This window comes from Triplophysa rosa, linkage group LG7 (assembly GCF_024868665.1).
Source record: "Triplophysa rosa linkage group LG7, Trosa_1v2, whole genome shotgun sequence".
NCBI lineage: Eukaryota > Metazoa > Chordata > Actinopteri > Cypriniformes > Nemacheilidae > Triplophysa > Triplophysa rosa.
The window spans coordinates 18,026,792-18,046,204 of NC_079896.1; the positions used below are offsets into that span (position 1 = coordinate 18,026,792).

Consider the following 19,413-nt stretch of genomic DNA (forward strand, 5'->3'; position numbering starts at 1 on the left):
AGCGAATTACATTCGTAATTATTATGAAAAAGAGGGGATTCGTCTCGACCCCGAAAAGATAAGTCACAACCCCGCTCAGAGGTCGCTTTGGGGGCACTTTTCCATGCGCGAGAACCTACCCAAAACGAGTCTCGTTGAAAAACCTGAACAGTTTACCAGATTAGTTTTCGGCGGAATCGGCACGCTGAAATATTTCACGTTCGTGTCGGACGACGTAGCTCTCGTTCAGTATCAAAGTCCCAAAGGCGATGTTTGCGAACCTTACAACATTAACGTGTTTGTAGGAGCATTTACGACAGCGCACGCTTGGCTCGAGTTGTACGAGTTTATGGAAAAACTCGGCGACCGTTTGTTATACTCTGATACAGACAGCGTTATATTTGTGTCTAGGGAAGGCAACTGGATCCCCACTCTGGGCGACCATCTGGGGGAGCTGACGAGCGAATTGGACGCCGCAGTGTTCATTTCTGAGTTCTGTTCCAGCGGCCCGAAATCTTACGGTTATCCCACATCCAAAGGAAAAGTGACCATGAAAGCTAAGGGAATAACCCTGAACGCTAAAAATTCTCAAGCCATCCGATTAGACACTCTGATTGGTCTGGTTGACAGCTATGCGACTTCGCGTGACAGCTCACGATACCTCCTGGCCCATACCGAAAACATTGTGAGGGATAAAAAGCATCTCACGTTGCACAACAAGTCAGTCGTTAAAAGGTTCAAGGTGGTGTATGATAAACGGAGACTTTTGACCGATTTCACCACGGTACCTTATGGCTACTGACCCCAGGGGAATGCTGGATGTTTCTGATTTTGATTTCAGACTTCAGCATCCGTTCTCATGCGTGATCAGCGGACCATCCAATTCAGGAAAGTCTTATTTTGTCAAACTTTTGTTGGAAAATGCTACTAATGTGATTTCTAAAAAGGTTGAACACTTTGTTTTTCTGTACGATTGTTGGCAACCTCTGTATGATGAACTGTTGAACAAATAGATTCTGAACAATGTAAACAGCGCTGAGATTACGATGATGTACATACTGCATAAAAACCTTTTGAATTTCCTTGTTTACACTGGCCTCTTGCATCATATCATCGATTATCAGAAGCCATGTCTTATCAGCAGGCAGTAAATGATCGTCATTCAGACTCTGTGGTATTCCTTCGACAAATTTAATATTGTACAATTTAAGCAGGGAAATCTAGCAGGACCATTAGCTTAAACACCAATTATTTGATTTTGTTTAAAAACACCTGCGACGCCAACCAGGTGGCCGTGCTAGGTCGTCAAATGTATCCTGGAAATGCAAAGTACTTCATGGAGTGTTATCACGACGCGACCAGTCAGCCTTTTGGATATTTACTGATAGACTATGAACCAAAAACTCCAGAACAATATCGTCTCAGAACGGGGCTGCTTTCCGACCGCCAGGTGGTTTATCTCCCTAAAAAAAGAAGACTCTAATTATTCGTCATGTCAGCGCGGCTTTGTAAACATCTACCCGTGCTGAAACTGCTACATAAAGCGAAGCCTAAACAGTGACGTCTTATTTTACAATCGGCTTCGGACGAACTGATTCTAACGCTCTGCGAAGTAGCTCTTAACATCTTATACGGAACGATTCCAATCAGCGCCAAAGACTATCGCAAGCTGAAAAGGAGAAAAGCCGAAATTAAATTGGTCTCCGATAAAAAAATTGCCCTATCAGCCAAGAAACGAATTATCAACCAAAAGGGTGGATTTCTTTTACCACTCCTGAGCGTGGCTGTCCCCTTTATTTCCAGCCTAATAGCTTCTAAACAGGGGTGAAAATGGAGCACGCAGAGAAAATATATTTGGTGCCTCGTCACCAGTTGGACAGGTTGAAAACGTCTTTGTTACGGATGTAACCTCGGTTCCCTGATGGAGGGAACGAGACGTTGTGTCGAACCGACAGAATGGGGTTTGTCTTGAGAACCTATCATCTTCTGAGTATTTAGAAAAGGCCAATGAAAATTGGCGAATGAAATTTGCATGCTGGGCTCCTCCCCGGATGTCTGGGTATAAGAGGGAAGCCGGCGTGCTCATTCATTCACCTGTTGGTCTGAAGAGCCTAAAGCATCCTCCCCCGACCGCTGGGGTGGGCGGCCAGTGTTGTGGCATGAGGGACACAACGTCTCGTTCCCTCCATCAGGGAACCGAGGTTACATCCGTAACCAAGACGTTCCCCTTTCTGTCGGTCTCTTGACGTTGTGTCGAACCGACAGAATGGGGTTCCTATGGAAAACGCCACAGTACTGAGCCGCATCACAATCTCTGCGGAGCGACGTTGACTGGCCTGGGCGAGTCAGACGAACACACTACGCGTAATTATGACCCTCCAGTGGAGAGGAAGGGGGACCCAGAGCTTTACACAAAGTTGGGAAGCCCCTATCACCGGCCGTCACGGGCGGAGGCCTAGTTCTTTAAATGGCGAGAAGCCGCCCGGCACCGTACGGGCCACTGGGTAAGCATTATTCCCCCCCGGGGGAAAAACGCTGCAGAGGCCACTACCTACTGTAGGGAGGAATTAGTGGAGACACCACATGGTCTCACCATCAGGGGAGAACTCATGGGAGGAATGTGCGGACTGCAGGAGTTAACCGCAAGGTGGGAGTCCACCTGGGAGGTCATGGGTTGCCAAGGTGGGAACCATTCATGAGGATACATCAGATGGAACAGCCCATGGAGGGGGGGGTTACCACGTCTGGAGCACTAGGTCCGGTTAGAGCTATGTGGGAGATAACTCAACTGTTCCCCGGCCAAAAGGGTACGGAGCGCGGGTAAGGTGGTCACCCTCTCGCGCCCCTTAGGAACCTAATGACCAGGTCGTGCTGTCCCAGAGGCTACCCAGCACTTGGGTCATGATGAGCGGCCGTAGCGGCTACATACATTCCCAGTGTGGAGGGGGAGAGGTTACTCCCCAGTCTCTCTTGAGGAAGGGACAGCTCGAGCAACTCCGCGGGTCTTCTCGCCGAGAAGAGCACCAGGATGAGAAGAGGCGCCACCTATGGGTGTATAGCCGCCCAGTGGCTGAAGCCCTAGCCTGAGTGACGTCCCAACCAGACCGGGGGTGGGTCACTCAGGATCTCCTCGTCCCTTCCAGACATGGAGACCAGGTTCTGCCTGGGATGCCGTAACGTTCCCCTTCCCCTGGGGAAGCAGTTCGCCAGGGGGAGCGGCCAGGGGTGAGTTGTTGTCAGAGCCTTAGCTCCGAGAACCAAGTCCTGGTTAGGCCAAAGGGGGCGTAACTAGTACCACTTGATGCTCCTCTTCCCTGGCCTTGCACAGGACCTGTGCAATGAGGCTCACTGGGGGGAAGCGTACTTCCGCTTGTCCCGCGGCCAGCTGTGCGCATGGGCATCCGTTCCAAGGGTTGCCTCGGACAGGGAGTACCAAAGCGGACAATGGGTGGAGTCCGGGGAGGCAACAGGACCACCTGTGCCTGGCCGAACCTCTCCCAAATGAGCCGGCTGCGCGGGGATGGAGTCGCCACTCTCCGCGAGGCGTCGACTGACGAGAGAGCGCATCAGCTGTCTGGTTCAGGACGCCTGGGATGTGTGTGGCTCGCAGGGGACTGAACACCTGCTGACTCCAGAGGAGGAGGCGTCGGGTGAGTCATGTTAGCTGCCGTGAGCGAATCCAATGATATACGCCACAGCAGCTGTGCTGTCCGACCGGACCAGCACGTGCTTGCCCTGCACGAGAGGTAGTAGCCTCCTCAATGCAAGTAGCACAACCAACAACTCTAGGCAGTTGAAATGGCAATGCAGGCGGGAGCCCGTCGACCGCCCCGACACTGCTTGCCCGTTGCACACGGCACCCCAACCCCAAGGAGGTCATGGAGACCAGGGGGTTAGGGTGTGTCGGCAGAAAAGCGTGTGACCATACGCCTGCTGCCGGTGTGCCACGCTCTCCAAGCAACTTGACTCTGTAGCCAGTGTTGGAGCGGTCGTATGTGCATCGACCCGAGGGGGACCACCCCTGCCGAGGATGCCATGTTTCCCAGGAGCCTCTGAAATTGTTTCAGGGGGACCGCTGACTGTCTGAAAGCATCAGGCAGTTCAACACTGATCGGGCGCGCTCTGTAGTCAGTCGCACTGCCTCTGGGAGGCCGCGTGGGTGCGGGCTTCCTCGTCGCGGGTCTCGCGCCCTCCCCCCCTGCGGAGGTTGAGTGGGGCCGCTCATGAGGACAGAGTCGAGTTCCCTACCGAGAAAGAGGATGCTCTGCACAGGGGAGAGCTTGCTCTTCTCAGTTGACCTGTAGCCCCACCGATCTAGGTGCCGGAGCACCAGGTCACTGTGTGTACACAACAGATCTCGAGAGTGCGCCAAACTGAGCCAGTCGTCGAGATAGTTTAGTACCCGCACACCTCCTTCCCTGAGGGGAAGGAGGGTGGCTTCCACGACCTTCGTAAAGACTCGTGGAGACAGGGACAGACCGAAGGGGAGGACCCTGTACTGATATGCCCGTCCCTCGAACGCAAACCATCGGAACGGCCGATGTCGAGACATGAAGTACGCGTCCTTCAGGTCGATTGCCATGAACCAGTCCTGACACCTGACGGACGTCAGGATGCGCTTCGGCGTGATCAACCTGAAAGGCAGCTATTGTGTTGGTGCCTGTTCAGAACACACAGACCCAAGATAGGGTGCAACCCCCCGCCTTTCTTGAGGACAATGAAGTACAGGCTGTAAAACCCGTTGATCATCTCGGCTGGTGAGACGGGCTCGATCACTCCCTTCACCAGAAGGGTGGCGACCTCGTTCCGAAGTACGGGAACATCCTAGCCTCTGACTGAGGTATATCGGATGCCCTGAAACTTGGCGGGCGTGAGGCGACTGGATCGCGTAGCCGAGACGGATCGTCTTCCCTAGCCAGCCTGACAGCCTGGGAAGCCGGACAGGCTCCCAGAAATGAGACGGGGACTAAAGGTACGATCTTTTTCATCGTCCCCCCGGGGGGTGGTTCGATGGCTAGCAGTACGGATTCCTTCCCGGGGGAGGTCCCCTGCGGAGGAGATCAGCTCTGCTGTTTTTCCTGCCTGTCTGACTGAGAGTGCTGAGGGCTGGTGTTTATACTCGACATTGCGCTTCGCCATGACGCAACGTTGAGTTTGCCGTTCACCGTCGTGCAGAGGGTGGGAGCGGCTGTGATAACCCAGAGAGAGAGGAAACTCTCCTTTTTTGAGAGTAAGTGGGTGCTAGCCCCCCGGAGGGGGCCAGCAGATGGAGGGACGGGGCAGGATCCATCCCTATCCGACTTCCCAGCGATGTGGCTGGGGTCGGGCCCAATGGTAGCCTCGATCCCCCTGAGGTGTTCCCATGAGGGCCGCTTCGCCGCGGCTGCTGATGGGGCGATGGTCTCCTCTTCGCTGTCTCCTCCAGGGGGGCCGCCTGAGTGGGGGGCACCAGAGCTGGAGGGCGTCGAAGAGGACCAGGGCTGCTGGGAAGCAGACAGTGCACGGGACTCGACGGCCGAGGCGGCCGAGTTGCGGCACGGAGGACTGCTTCTTACTGTCGAGAACCCTCCGGGGAGGCCGCGTGCGGGTCTCGCGCCCCCCCCGATGGGCGGGGGGTGAGCGGGGCCGCTGCGGCTCGACAGTAACACCAACCAGCCCCCCCTTGCGAGACGGGTACGTCGAGAAAGCGGACCTTCTCAGCGTTACTCATCTGCGCAAGTATCGGCCAGAGGAGTTTCTCATGGACCACAAGTGTGGACATCGTCCGACCCAGGGCCCGCGTGGTCACCTTGGTCGCCCGTAGAGCGAGGTCGGTGGCGGCGCGGAGTTCCTGCATAAGCGCTGGGTCGGTCTTACCCTCGTGGAGCTCTCTCAACGCCCTGGCCTGGCAGGAGCCATAGCGTGGAGAGAGGAGGCAGCTTGGTCCGCCGCAATGTAAGCTCTCGACACCAGAGATGCCGAGACACCACATGCTTTGGACGGGAGTCTAGGTCGAGCCCCCCCAGGTGGCCGCCACCTACGGGCACGAGTGCACCGCGGCGGCAACTCCACCTGGGGACACCGACGCATCCTCCAGCTGTCTCAACCTCGAGGGAAGAGAGGGTGACAGAACTTTGTTTGACGTGAAACGTGCCGGAAGGGGCGTTCCAGGTCTTGCAAAGTTCCTCATGCACTTCCGGTAAACACGGCACTGGGGGCGGGCGCGGCTTGGAGCCGCGCTCAAACCCGAGGCGCCATGTAGCCAGCCGCGAACGCCGGGAGAGGCAGTGCGGGCACTGCAACCCAACACTCACGGCGGCCCGGGAAAGCATGGCCGACATCTCGACATCCGCTTTTTCCTGGGCTCGACCCCCCGAGGGAGGGAGCCCGAAGAATCGTCGGAGTCGGATGGCAGTACGTCACCCCCCGATGCTGCAAGAGACCTCTCATCATCACGCATCGTGTCCGAATACGTGATTGAGGAATAAGACGGCGGACCGTCTTTTTGGGGAACGGTCAGACGAGCGAAACGAGGTGTGAACGGTCCGTGAGCCGTGGCTGGCGGATTATCGCTCACAGTAATCCTCATCTCACCCTCGCTGCTTGCCATAGCGGACGGCAGGGCCGTAGTCCTGCCGCCACGGAACGGGGAGCAAACGAGGTGGTGGCTGAGTCCCGTGGGAACACAGCCACCTGTGACGCAACGTCTGAATCATCACCGCCCGCAGTGCGGGCAGGACGTATCCACAACGTCTGCCCCAGCGTACTGGAAGCAGGCATCGTGTCCGTCCCCCTCCTCGATGAGTGTGTTTCACCCATGAGAACAGCGGGACATGCCACGCTGGAGAAATTTGCGCTTTAAGAAAGGAAATTTGCTCGAACACCTCTGGAACTGCCGAGACGCCCAGGGGAGAGTCACTGCAGTAAGGGACCGTCCGCTGTCCACGTCGTAGATTCCAGCAGAAAAATGATCACCAAAGATCGTAGAGAAGCTCATCAGATGCGTAGGCTCTGAAGAACAAAAGGTGAATGAATGAGCACGCCAGCTTCCCTCTTATACCCGGACATCCGGGGAGGAGCCCGGCATGCAAATTTCATTCGCCAATTTTCATTGGCCTTTTCTAAATACTAAGAAGATGATAGGTTCTCAAGACAAACCCCATTCTGTCGGTTCGACACAACGTCGAGAGACCGACAGAAAGGGAACAATGGTTACATAGATGCTAAAATAAGTCATAATAAAACAATGGTTACATAGACACTAAAATAAGTCATAATAAAACAATGGTTACATAGACGCTAAAATAAGTCATGATAAAACAATGGTTACATAGGCGCTAAAATAAATCATGAATAAACATTGGTTACATAGACACTAAAAAAAGTCACGATTACATGATGATCACACGTGTGATAAAGCCTTATATATTATCCACCGAGCACAGAAAATATACACAGGACATTAGGCTCTTGTCGAGAATGTAGTCGACCAGGGTTTCAACAATTTTACCAACGTTAAACGTTTACCAACGTGTTTCTCATTTTTTTAAATCAGGGCCACGCACAACTCTGTTACATACGTGCACATGCACATGATCTCTTTAACATCTAGCTCGTCGCTACATTTAGACACTACGTCCAAAACTTTTCTGACGCTCACGCAGATAGGCTCTTGACCAATCGTGCAGAAGCTGATCATTTCGCCCCACGAATTTGACAGTCCTTTAACCGTGAATATATTTTTCTTGAGATTTGACAGACGAACGCTATCCGCAGAGCAATCGTTTTCTGAATCGCAAGACGCGTTGATTAATTTAAGCATCAGGTCCACCATCTGTCTTTTGTAATGCTGTTTAAAAATGGGAGCTATGGTCTTTTGGCCACTGCAGCCGCTTCCCATCTTGTCTTGTTCAGGCTTTGCTTGCATCTGTGCTGACGCTTCGGTCGGTATGCCAGGAGGCACCGACGTCTTTGTCTGAATCCGCTTGGGAATACCAGGTATTGACGACGTCACAGAAAACCTTGTCGGTGTCGCTGTTCAGAAGACGATGTATGGCTCGTCTTTCAGTTCGTAGTAAATGGCACACGCGGCTCCTTGTATCACGCGAGTATCTGCCTTAAACCCGCAGCGTTGTAGAGCGGATGCGGCGAGGTGGTAAAGTTTGTCTTTAAACAGCTTGCGGCTGAACTCTAAAAAGTGTGATGCAAAATAGTACGATGTAGGTTCAAACAGACAGGAATGCTGCATCTGGCTCGGGTGATCTATTTCGCACCCCAGACACTCTTCTTTGAGCTTGACATTGATGATTTGCTGCAGTACCACGGTGACCACGCCTTTAATGACGTTGTAGCTGAGGTCCGTGAAGAATCCGTCTGTGATATCGATCGGAGTATCGCCCACTTCCATTAGGGACCCGGACGATTCTGCAGGATCGTCCGTCTGTATGTGGTGAACCGCGTTGTCATCGCAAGCGTCAGGAACGGTGTGGTGAGAATAGTCACTGATGTTTTCTGAAGTGTAGTCTTGAGACATTGTTGCGGGAGAGGCTCTGTCTACTGATTTTTATGATGGCTATAGTAAATGGGTGGGGATGGTCCGACGACCCACTGGTGGAACAGCTGCACTTTAACTCTGGAATAGCCATCGCGCATATCGCAACACTTGATCATTCTGTTGATGTTGGAAAAAAGGGTCTCCAGGACATAAAGGTCAGCCCATTTGAACAAAAATTGCATCTCGTACAGCTCGTGATGTTCGTCGTGCAGGATAGCCCCGGTGCGATCGCGAAGCTTTGTGTTTTCTTTGCAGAAGAAAAAGTAAACGCAGTCATGGTGTTTCTTTTTAGAATGATCGCCGACCACACGGTAACGACCGTTGGGCGTTTATCGATTTGGTCCGTATACGATTCGTCACGCATTGTTTCATGTGATCTACTGATGCCAGGTGGGGAACAGTTGTTATTCCTAAACAAAGCTTCGCTGTCTTGAACCGAGCTGCTAGCACGTAAAGACACTCAAATTTCACGCTATGGACGTAAAACAAATCTTATCCGATTAAAACGTCTGATGCTGTCACCTACAGGTCGAAAACAAGTTGAAATACACCCGGTTACAATCCTCCTCTTTCAAAACAAATTTACGAGCCTTGGTGCGGACACCTCTCACTGGAATGTTATGGACTGTGTGAAAACTCTGAAAAACATCAGGTAATCTGCCTGGCCTCTCTGCCTTTCCTCTCTCATATATTGAATACATTATTTAATTACTTCTTTACTTATTTAATAGATGCTTTATTTATTTATTTAATCACATGATTATTCATTTAAACCTGTTTGTTTATTCAAACAGTGTTTGTGTAGTTGTTGTCTTATTCATTATTATTTTAAACGGTGTTTAAATAAACAATGATTGCGTATTAATAATGATATCATCATCTCCTTTTAATTTACATATTTTAAATACAATACATCAATACATCCTAAAACATGCCCCGGAAAAATGGGATGTGAGGGCACGGTCAAAAGTTCAACGCGACGTGGGCGGTACCACACTAAGGGGGCGGATACAGTCAAAGGTCAAAGCAAAGTGGGCAGTCCCTCGCAACTTGGGTGGTCCGGAAGTAATTCAACCCCCAACCCCCCTCCGCAAAGGTCAATGACCCCATCAATCATACCTGTCAATCATTTTGACACTATGACCCGCATATATACTACTTACTCATGACGAGTATTATTCTTTTTTTATTATTTCAGATTTATTTCTGCTGTTTCATTAATTTATTCATTCGTTTACTGATTAATTTGTTTGTTTATTGGTACATTTATCTTCACATTCATGATCAATTTTTTTTCTGATCGTGTTGGACCTTATTATGTTTACATTCTTTGTATTTGCACTTTAAGGAACTGCACTGTCGATTGTGTCATGATTCTCGGGTGAGGTGAGACACAGTGACAAGGAGAGTGGACCCAAACGCAGACAGCGGTTAAGGGGTTAACATGACATTTAATAACAAAGACAAAATACAAAACAAAGACCCACCTGTGGGTAAACATAACAAAACAGAGGAACAAGAACAAGACTAACTAAACTGACAAGACTAAACTAATAACACATCACATAGGGACACAATAAACTAGACTAACTAACATGACCAGAACTCACCCACACGACACAATGACCCGACACAAGACAGAGAACACAGGGGCAATAAATAAGGGGACAAATCAAGAGGAAACAGGTGTGGGACATGAACTAATTAACAGTCAAAATGAGGGATACAAAAGGGCGGGGACACAGACAAGACACCGGAGAGTGGAAGGCCAACAGGGACAAAACGCCACTCTCCACATAAAACAAGAGGTTCTGTCATGGTTCTGCCACTAGGTCAAGAAAAGCAAGACAAGGTGGGGCAGAACCATGACAGATTGAGGCTCTAATGTAATCTTGTTGTTTTAAAACAATGACAATAAATTATTCTATATATCTATCTTATCAATTTAAACTTAAGTCATTTACACATTAAAGCACATTAGTAAATCCACTGTATGCAGAGCGGAAATTGTTCCTCGCTCTCAAGCGCTTTCTGCCACCATGTTGGGTTTTTTTGGCGTCGTTGCCATGTTGAATTGTAATATCGGAGCTCCATTGATCATGGCTTGTCGTAGTTGTGGTGCAAGCGATTAACTCAAGGTAAGTCTACCCAGTGTTGATAGAACTAACTCAAATCAGCTGTTCTGAAACCAAAAACTCAAAGTTTCGCATCTCGGTTTTAAACAACTGAGTTCACATTTTAACTCTGTGTTGGTTGCACCTGCTTATTGAAACGGGCCCCAGGACTGTTTTCTTCAGGTGTTCATCATTAATGATCAATCAACACTTCACTTCAGTGTTACTTTTAACAACATATAGTGTGGACACTTTTAGACCCCCCCTTTTATTTTAACACTGGCCAATTTGCTGTGTATTTTTATTATGACAAAAAAAATCTACAATATCAACAACAACAGCAAAGGCATCAACTGCAGCCACAACATCCCCAGCAACCCCCTCAACACCAGCTGTAATTTGTCAGTCCACAGTTTGTCATGACTTCACAAGGAGGCGGAGACTCAAGTGCGGGTAAATGAAAGGTATTTATAAAAGTCCACAAAATATAAGCACAGTCCACCAGGCACCACGAACACAGCCCATCGAAACCATGAGAGTCCGCGGAGAGAGGACTCGACCTTTAGAAGCAAGCCATCCCTTTTTAAATATTGCAGTTTTATAGGCAATTTATTGTCATATACATGAACTGTAAATATTGTGGATTATGTAGACTAAATCTTACCAACCACTGTCGCTAAACTCCGCTTCGCATTGTGCCACGATGCCCTTAGCTGTTATAAAAAGCTGTTTCCCCTGCTAATTTCAAACCATTATGCTGATACAGCTAACGAAACAGTTGCTGACAGGGGTGGGGTAAGTTGTAACCCATCTTTAAAAAGTGTTACAACCATTATAAGAAGGTTCTTTTCTTTATATAATTTTCCAACTCAAAGCCAAAGAAAGTGTGGGCAAAATGTGCCCTATGCAGTTTCTAGGCCCACCAAGCCTGCACTCCAGGATTAACAACATTAATTTGTCACCATTGTGACTCTGATTGAGAAATGCATCAGCTTGCACACAGATCTACATGTTCTTTACAAAGATACACTAGTTGTTGTCATTATATAAAGAGACACTAGTAGTTAAACTGAGTGTTCATTAAAAACAAATGCAGTTAAGCAAGTTTTTTAAAGCAGACTAATTTACACAAAAATGTGCATACTCGTGAGTTAGACAGAAAGTGGAACTTATGAAAGTGGAGTTATGTTCAGTCACAAAGAAACACGTTGTTTTGGGTTATTCTTTTGGATTGTTTCAATAAACATGTTTGTGAAACATAGGCCTACTGCATTGTGTGGCCTATGTTTTTTTCTTCTTTTGACCAACTTTTAACTGTTAACTTACCCCAGTATGTGTTACAACCTACCCCAGTAATGGAGTAGATTGTAACAAAGGCACTCCATGTATTTGACATCACCTTAAAAGAGGTGTGTTATTCTTGTAGAGGGTGCCTTTTGTAGTAAACAAATGTGAGTACTTCGTGTAACAGTTTGAGCCCCGATGCTGTTTCAGAAGAGTTACAGATGCTGAAGCAAAAAGTGTTACAACCATACCCGGTCTCACCTAATTCAGGAAAAAATGTTCTCCAAATGCGCCAAGTGCAACATGGATTCGGTCTTCCTTTTGACCTTTTGTCATCGGCTCAGTTGCTTTTGATTAAGGTCACACTTTCACATGACATGACTGAGGTGCCAATTCTTGCGTGTGTGGTAACGTCCTCAAATTGTGATCGGTTTGTGACATGTGCCAAGTTAGTGAGTACCGGTCGAGTCATAAAATGTGATTATCGGCCACTTCCAATCTGCGGCCAATCAATCAGAGCATCCCTAATATAAATAATTTGTGTATCTGGGGTTATATAAAAGGGTTCTAAGTTAAATGTCTGAGTTGCAATCTTGTAATTACAGAAACGCAAAGTGAACACAATTTTAATCACTTGTACATTTCTTAGAAGCAGCATCACTATGGAATAACACAGAAACATTATTACCTGGCCTTATTCCCTGAGTCCATCAGGTCTTGAACGCCATTATATGATGTGACAGCAAGCTTGGACAGGTCCTCTACATACGGGCCTAGTAAAGGGTGCTCTCGCACACGCAGATTTCCTTTGTTTTTAGGGTTCAGAAGATCTCGCACTCGCTCACAGTAAACCTCCATATAGCTAACCTAAAATGTCAAACATAAACAACTATTTAAAGGAACACAGGGCACAAAAGCAATGAAGATAATCTGCATGAAGATTATAACAAGCTGCGTACAGAACAAAATGCTGTTTACTGTAGGTGCTGTATCATAACTGGTGTGTTTATTCAGGGTCCAGATTTACATTTACATTTTACATTTATGCATTTGGCAGACGCTTTTATCCAAAGCGACTTACATTGCATTATACTATATATTGTACATTTGTTTCTAAGTATGTGCAATCCCTCGAATCGAACCCATGACCTTGGTGTTGCTAACATCATGCTCTAACCACTGAGCCACAGGAAAGATGTGTCAAACACAAATAAAAAGTAAAATATTTGGAATCTAATCTCACAAAGTAAGATACACAAACAATTGAAAATTAATTACATCTTAATTGCATCTTACCTCAACAGAATAGGACATATTTTTATCAGTATTGTTGTCATTAATCTTGGTGAAAAGGTCTTCACACAGCTGATGGTTAAAGATAAAGACAGGCATATAAACACAGAATAGTTAGTAGATAAGCCTTTTCTTATTGTGTGTACTGGTCTCAGGTTAGTCTTTAGCTTTATTAGCTTCATTGAATTCTGTTTCACTTAATCTTTTCAACACACTGCTTCTGAGTGCGTTATCCTTCTACAAGTGTGACCATGTCACAAGAGTTACAATATGTGCTTCAGATACACACTCGATCTATGTACACATATCTTACCAGTGGGATTATTCCTTCCTGGCCCTTCTCCTTTTTGCCCATCATTGTATAGGATTTTCCGGCACCTGTTTGGCCGTATGCAAAAATGCACACATTGTATCCTTCAAAAGCATGAAGCAACATTTCCTCTCCAATGTCTTTGTACACCTGCTGCTGAGAGGCATAGTTGATGTCCTCTGGCTGATGGGAGATAAAGAAAAGTACATAGTCTTTATTTACAATAAAACAGTATATTCAGTTTCAACCCTGTTTTGTGTATTCTGCTGCAAAGGCAATTTTTGTCAGGACGGTGATTTGAGGATTTGATCAATTAAATATATTTTATCACTGTCAATCTGTCCCTCTGCTTTACACATCCATTCACATACAGTGTCAGGGTTCATTAACATAAAACTTGATATATTACATATTAATATACAAACCGGATTCCAAAAAAGTTGGGACACTGTACAAATTGTGAATAAAAACAGAATGCAATGATGTGGAAGTTTCAAATTTCAATATTTTATTCAGAATACAACATAGATGACATATCAAATGTTTAAACTGAGAGAATGTATCATTTTAAGGGAAAAATAAGTTGATTTTAAATTTCATGGCATCAACACATCTCAAAAAAGTTGGGACAAGGCCATGTTTACCACTGTGTGGCATCCCCTCTTCTTTTTATAACAGTCTGCAAACGTCTGGGGACTGAGGAGACAAGTTGCTCAAGTTTAGGAATAGGAATGTTGTCCCATTCTTGTCTAATACAGGCTTCTAGTTGCTCGACTGTCTTAGGTCTTCTTTGTCGCATCTTCCTCTTTATGATGCGCCAAATGTTTTCTATGGGTGAAAGATCTGGACTGCAGGCTGGCCATTTCAGTACCCGGATCCTTCTTCTACGCAGCCATGATGTTGTAATTGATGCAGTATGTGGTCTGGCATTGTCATGTTGGAAAATGCAAGGTCTTCCCTGAAAGAGATGACGTCTGGATGGGAGCAATTCGTCTGACCACAGAACAGTTTTCCACTTTGCCACAGTCCATTTTAAATGAGCCTTGGCGCAGAGAAAACGCCTGCGCTTCTGGATCATGTTTAGATAAGGCTTCTTTTTTAACCTATAGAGTTTTAGCCGGCAACGGCGAATGGCACGGTGGATTGTGTTCACCGACAATGTTTTCTGGAAGTATTCCTGAGCCCATGTTGTGATTTCCATTACAGTAGCATTCCTGTATGTGATGCAGTGCCGTCTAAGAGCCCGAAGATCACGGGCATCCAGTATGGTTTTCCGGCCTTGACCCTTACGCACAGAGATTGTTCCAGATTCTCTGAATCTTTGGATGATATTATGCACTGTAGATGATGATAACTTCAAACTCTTTGCAATTTTTCTCTGAGAAACTCCTTTCTGATATTGCTCCACTATTTTTCGCCGCAGCATTGGGGGAATTGGTGATCCTCTGCCCATCTTGACTTCTGAGAGACACTGCCACTCTGAGAGGCTCTTTTTATACCCAATCATGTTGCCAATTTACCTAATAAGTTGCAAATTGGTCCTCCAGCTGTTCCTTATATGTACATTTAACTTTTCCGGCCTCTTATTGCTACCTGTCCCAACTTTTTTGGAATGTGTAGCTCTCATGAAATCCAAAATGAGCCAATATTTGGCATGACATTTCAAAATGTCTCACTTTCAACATTTGATATGTTATCTATATTCTATTGTGAATAAAATATAAGTTTATGAGATTCGTAAATTATTGCATTCCTTTTTTATTCACAATTTGTACAGTGTCCCAACTTTTTTGGAATCGGGTTTGTACATATATACACGTGTAGAGCCTGGCATATCCAAATTGTGGGATCTTGTGTCTGGATCATAAAAGAGAGGAGTGGGTGGGGGGGTTACGACACCCACCTCTGACCAGGCCTTTTGATAACATGTCTCTTCAAAGGATATAGGACTTTTAGGGCTCTGAATGGTCTGGGGAAGGGTCTCCCCTTGCGCTGGGAGGGGCTAAAGCCCCCTTAGAAAACTGCTTAGCCTAATATATTTTATTGAGTGTCTAATTACACTGATTGCAAATAGCCCGTCTTGTAAGCAAAAGCTATATACTGTACACTAACACTGCCCACCAGCTTCTGATTGGAATAGAGAAGTTGTAAAAAATAATGCTGGCCATCTAGAATCTCATAGGGAGTAAAAGCTTATGTTGACTACTTCATATCGTCGAAGGTTTGAATCCGCCTCCCCACAACTTTTTCCCAATCACATATCAGATCATAAAGCCATTTATTCTTAATACAATGGAAAAAGATTGAAAAGTGGCTAACGAGTGTTTAATAATGAAGCTGTAGGGTAAGGTTGGGGTGAACGACTGACAATGTAACTAAAATGACCTAATGGGCATATTGTCCCTCCCGCCAATGATGAATGGACCCACTGGTATTTTATTATATAAATATTCTATTTCTTAAAATAGTATTACTTCATTGATTTTAATACAATTACAAACAAGCTGATAACATCCGAAATCAATAAAAAATAAATTGCCATGATCCTGCCTCACCTTGTCATGATTTTCTAGTCTTGTGGCAGGGTCATGACAGTCCCACGTGTTTTGTGTGGAAATGCATGATCATTGTTTGTTTACAAAGGTCATGCATTCTCCAGTCTCGTCTTTGACCCCGCCCCCCTCGTTTCCTCGTTTAGCTTCCCATCAGTCTTTAATTCCCGACACCTGTCCCTTGTTAATTATCCCTTGTTAGTTTCCCCTATATAATTCCCTTGTGTTTGCTGTCTTGTGCTCGTTCGTGGTGCTATTTGGTCTGTTACCCTGTATGACATTGCGTCGAGTCAAATCTTGTCAAATCTAATCCAATCCTATCCTATCCTATCCTATCCTATCCTATCCTATCCTATCCTATCCTAGTCAAGTCAGTTTTCGTGTATGTCAAGTACGGTGGACCACTAGTGCACATGACAACAAAATTTAAAAAGCAAATATAAGTTCATAACACAACGCAATCAAGCCACAACACAACGGAATCGAGTCACAACTCAACTCTCAACTCAACTTTATTTATATAGCGCTTTTACAATTTTCATTGTTACAAAGCAGCTGCACATGAGACACATTGACTACAAGCAAAACAATCAAAGTTGTACCTGCAAAAACAAGAAAAGGTTGAAAACACAGAAGACAGACACACCCACACACAAAACACTCCACACACAGAACACGCACACGCACCAACACACACAGACACAGAGACACACACACACACGGATGCGCACGCACACACACACAACACACACACACACGTACGTACACAGACAAGTACGCACACACACACACGCTCAGTGAGAGCACACATTTAGGATATTTAGGATAAAGGAGAGAGAAGCACAGGTCAAATATAACAGATAATAAATTCCTATATGCAGTATTAATTAAGTAAAACTTTAAAATTCTAAAGCAGCCCCCCCGGTCAGGCAGATAGTGCAAAAACAGTATGCAAACGGTGGCGAGGAACCCAAAACTCTAATCGAGAAAAAAAACCTCAGGAGAACCCAGGCCCAACCAGGGGATTCCAGTTCCCCTCTGGCAAAAGCTGCTGCCTCTGCACAAGCTCCAGAGAACTTGCACAAGAAGGCTAAATAAAATAAATAAACTTAATAATAAAATAAATTATAGTTTAAGATTATCATTAATAATCTAATAGCATTTGAAGTTTTGTGGTGAAGACATGTCAAGAGACCGCGTCCTTCTTTATCCAGCTCTATCATCTCAGCTCTTGTCAGGTCCCCACTTCCCATTCTCCGCTCTACCATCAGGTCAGGCCATGAACTGCATCCTGCTCGCTGTGGTAACCTTGGAACAATGAGACAAGACTGGCTGAGAGTAGAGTACTGTTCTGTACTCTTTGATGCAACAAGTACATCAGTTGTGTTTTTGGTTCCGGTTGATCTAACTAATGCAGCCTAAACCCTCTGAAGATTTATATTATGGAACACAACACAACGGAATTGATTCACGACACAACGGAATAGAGCCACAACACAACGGAATCGAGTTACAACACAACGGAAATGCTCCCGACCACTAGGGGGCACTTTCGGCATGATAAATTAGGTCATGCCGGGTAGGAGGTGCGCGTTTTGCTGGGGGTTGTTTTAGTGGTTTTGGTAGCCTGTTTTGCTTGTGTAAAGCATTTAAAAGGAAAGTGTGCTCTACTGTGGAAAAACTGAATGTCAATGGCAAACAATCTCATATGAACAAATTTGCACAGCGCTTTTGAATGCTTGATTTTGATTGGCTAGTCATGACATTCTAATGTATGTTATGGCCCTTTCACCAGACTTGGCAGTTGGACAGAGTTGCTGTGTTGCTGCAGTCTCTCATAGTGAAAATGTCTCTGGGCGGACGTTCAAGGTCACTATCCAGCCTGAAGTTGATTAATTTTTGCAGTAATGACTAATACTAATGACGCTCATTTTAGGCACAGTTTACTATGACATGCATACTATAACTTGCAAATCAACCCACTCTGTATTCTTTATTTAAATCTCTGTAATTGTCTTCTTTTTGTTAGGTCATATAACTTCGGGAATTCCATTATTAAAACTATGTTCTCCGTGTTTTGAGCTCACTAAAATGTTGATAGGTTAAAGCCAGCGTTGATGCCGTTCACAAAAAGAGCGCTTGCGAAGAGTCGTGCCAGTGGAAGGATTTTGGGAACCGCTTGCGCACCACCTCCGTGCCGCCAACGAAACCCTCGCGTTTTGCATCTTACTGCATGTCTCCCACTGAAAATGAGCTAGACATTCGCGAGTGCCGCTCAAAACTAACAACAGAGGATAATCCCGGTGCTTCGAATCACCTTTACATTGCGTATTTGCATTGACATTCTGCCTTTAACAACCAGCACATGAGTTAACCTCCGCTGCTTCAATATAGCTAGCCTACATAATTTGGATTGAAAGAATGAATTCCAAAACCTCCACTGACATACCCGGGTATCGTAGACTCGTAGAGTTTTTTTTAACTGTGCATATGTGTTTAAATGATTTTAAATGCTAGACACTGTATTGTGAGCTATACATTGGTCGTATTTACAATAGGCTAAGCATTTAAATGAAATGATTTCTTTAACGTTGAAATTAAAGAATTAAATGAAAATATGTTTTTCATGCTTTGCTTCTATTGTGTGTATATGAATTGAAATAATCAAGACTTTAAATGACTACGGCCAAAAACGATTTAATCAGAAATTAAACGATGAGCATTGAAAGGAAAATATTTAGTTTTTTTTATTTTATTTTAGTGCTGCAACGACGCGTCGATGTCGTCGATTACGTCGACTACTTCACGTGCGTGAAATGCGTCGGCGCTTCGTATTATTTACGTTTATCTGCTGTAATAGCAGTTTCTGTTCCCGGGCATGTGTAAATTAATCAGCAGAACAAGAGAAAGTATAATTCACCCGACAAAAAGCGATCCAGAGCCTCGGACCCAGTAAGTTAGTGAATGGACTGTGGGAATATTTTTTAGATAAAAGTATGATTTAAATATCAATATAATCAATAAGTGTTTTCTTTCATTTGTTTCATTAAGCTGTGTGTTTTGGTCATGTGCTTTCTATTTCACTCAGTGGAAAGTACTGGGGCAAACAAAGAAAACAGAGAAAGTTGGGGGTTGGAGTCGTAAATTATCTAGATAAACACACACACATATAAAGAGTCACAAAGAAAAATAAATGTTATGAATCAATCCATTGCATATGTTCTAAGTATAATCATGAGTTGTGATGTGTTTTAATGAATCATAGGATTAAGAAACAACGCTATATAATTAAAAACATTAGATGATTAAGTGTTTTCTTTTTACTAAAAGAATGTTAAGAATGTTGGT

The 19,413-nt window shown here is 45.6% G+C and overlaps 2 protein-coding genes across 2 annotated transcripts in view; one reads left to right on the forward strand and one right to left on the reverse strand.

Moving 5' to 3' along the window:
• The window catches only part of LOC130556315 (kinesin-like protein KIF1A), a 254,594-nt gene extending 240,887 nt beyond the window's left edge, over positions 1 to 13,707 (reverse strand). The window contains exons 1-3 of the mRNA XM_057337178.1: positions 13,517 to 13,707; positions 13,207 to 13,275; positions 12,599 to 12,777 (exon numbers count right to left, since the gene is read on the reverse strand). Of these exons, the coding sequence (XP_057193161.1) occupies positions 12,599 to 12,777; positions 13,207 to 13,275; positions 13,517 to 13,639 (371 nt within the window). The 5' untranslated portion in view covers positions 13,640 to 13,707. The remainder of the gene's footprint in view (positions 1 to 12,598; positions 12,778 to 13,206; positions 13,276 to 13,516) is intronic.
• The window catches only part of LOC130556326 (uncharacterized), a 96,180-nt gene that overhangs the window by 42,496 nt on the left and 34,271 nt on the right, over positions 1 to 19,413 (forward strand). The window lies entirely within an intron of this gene.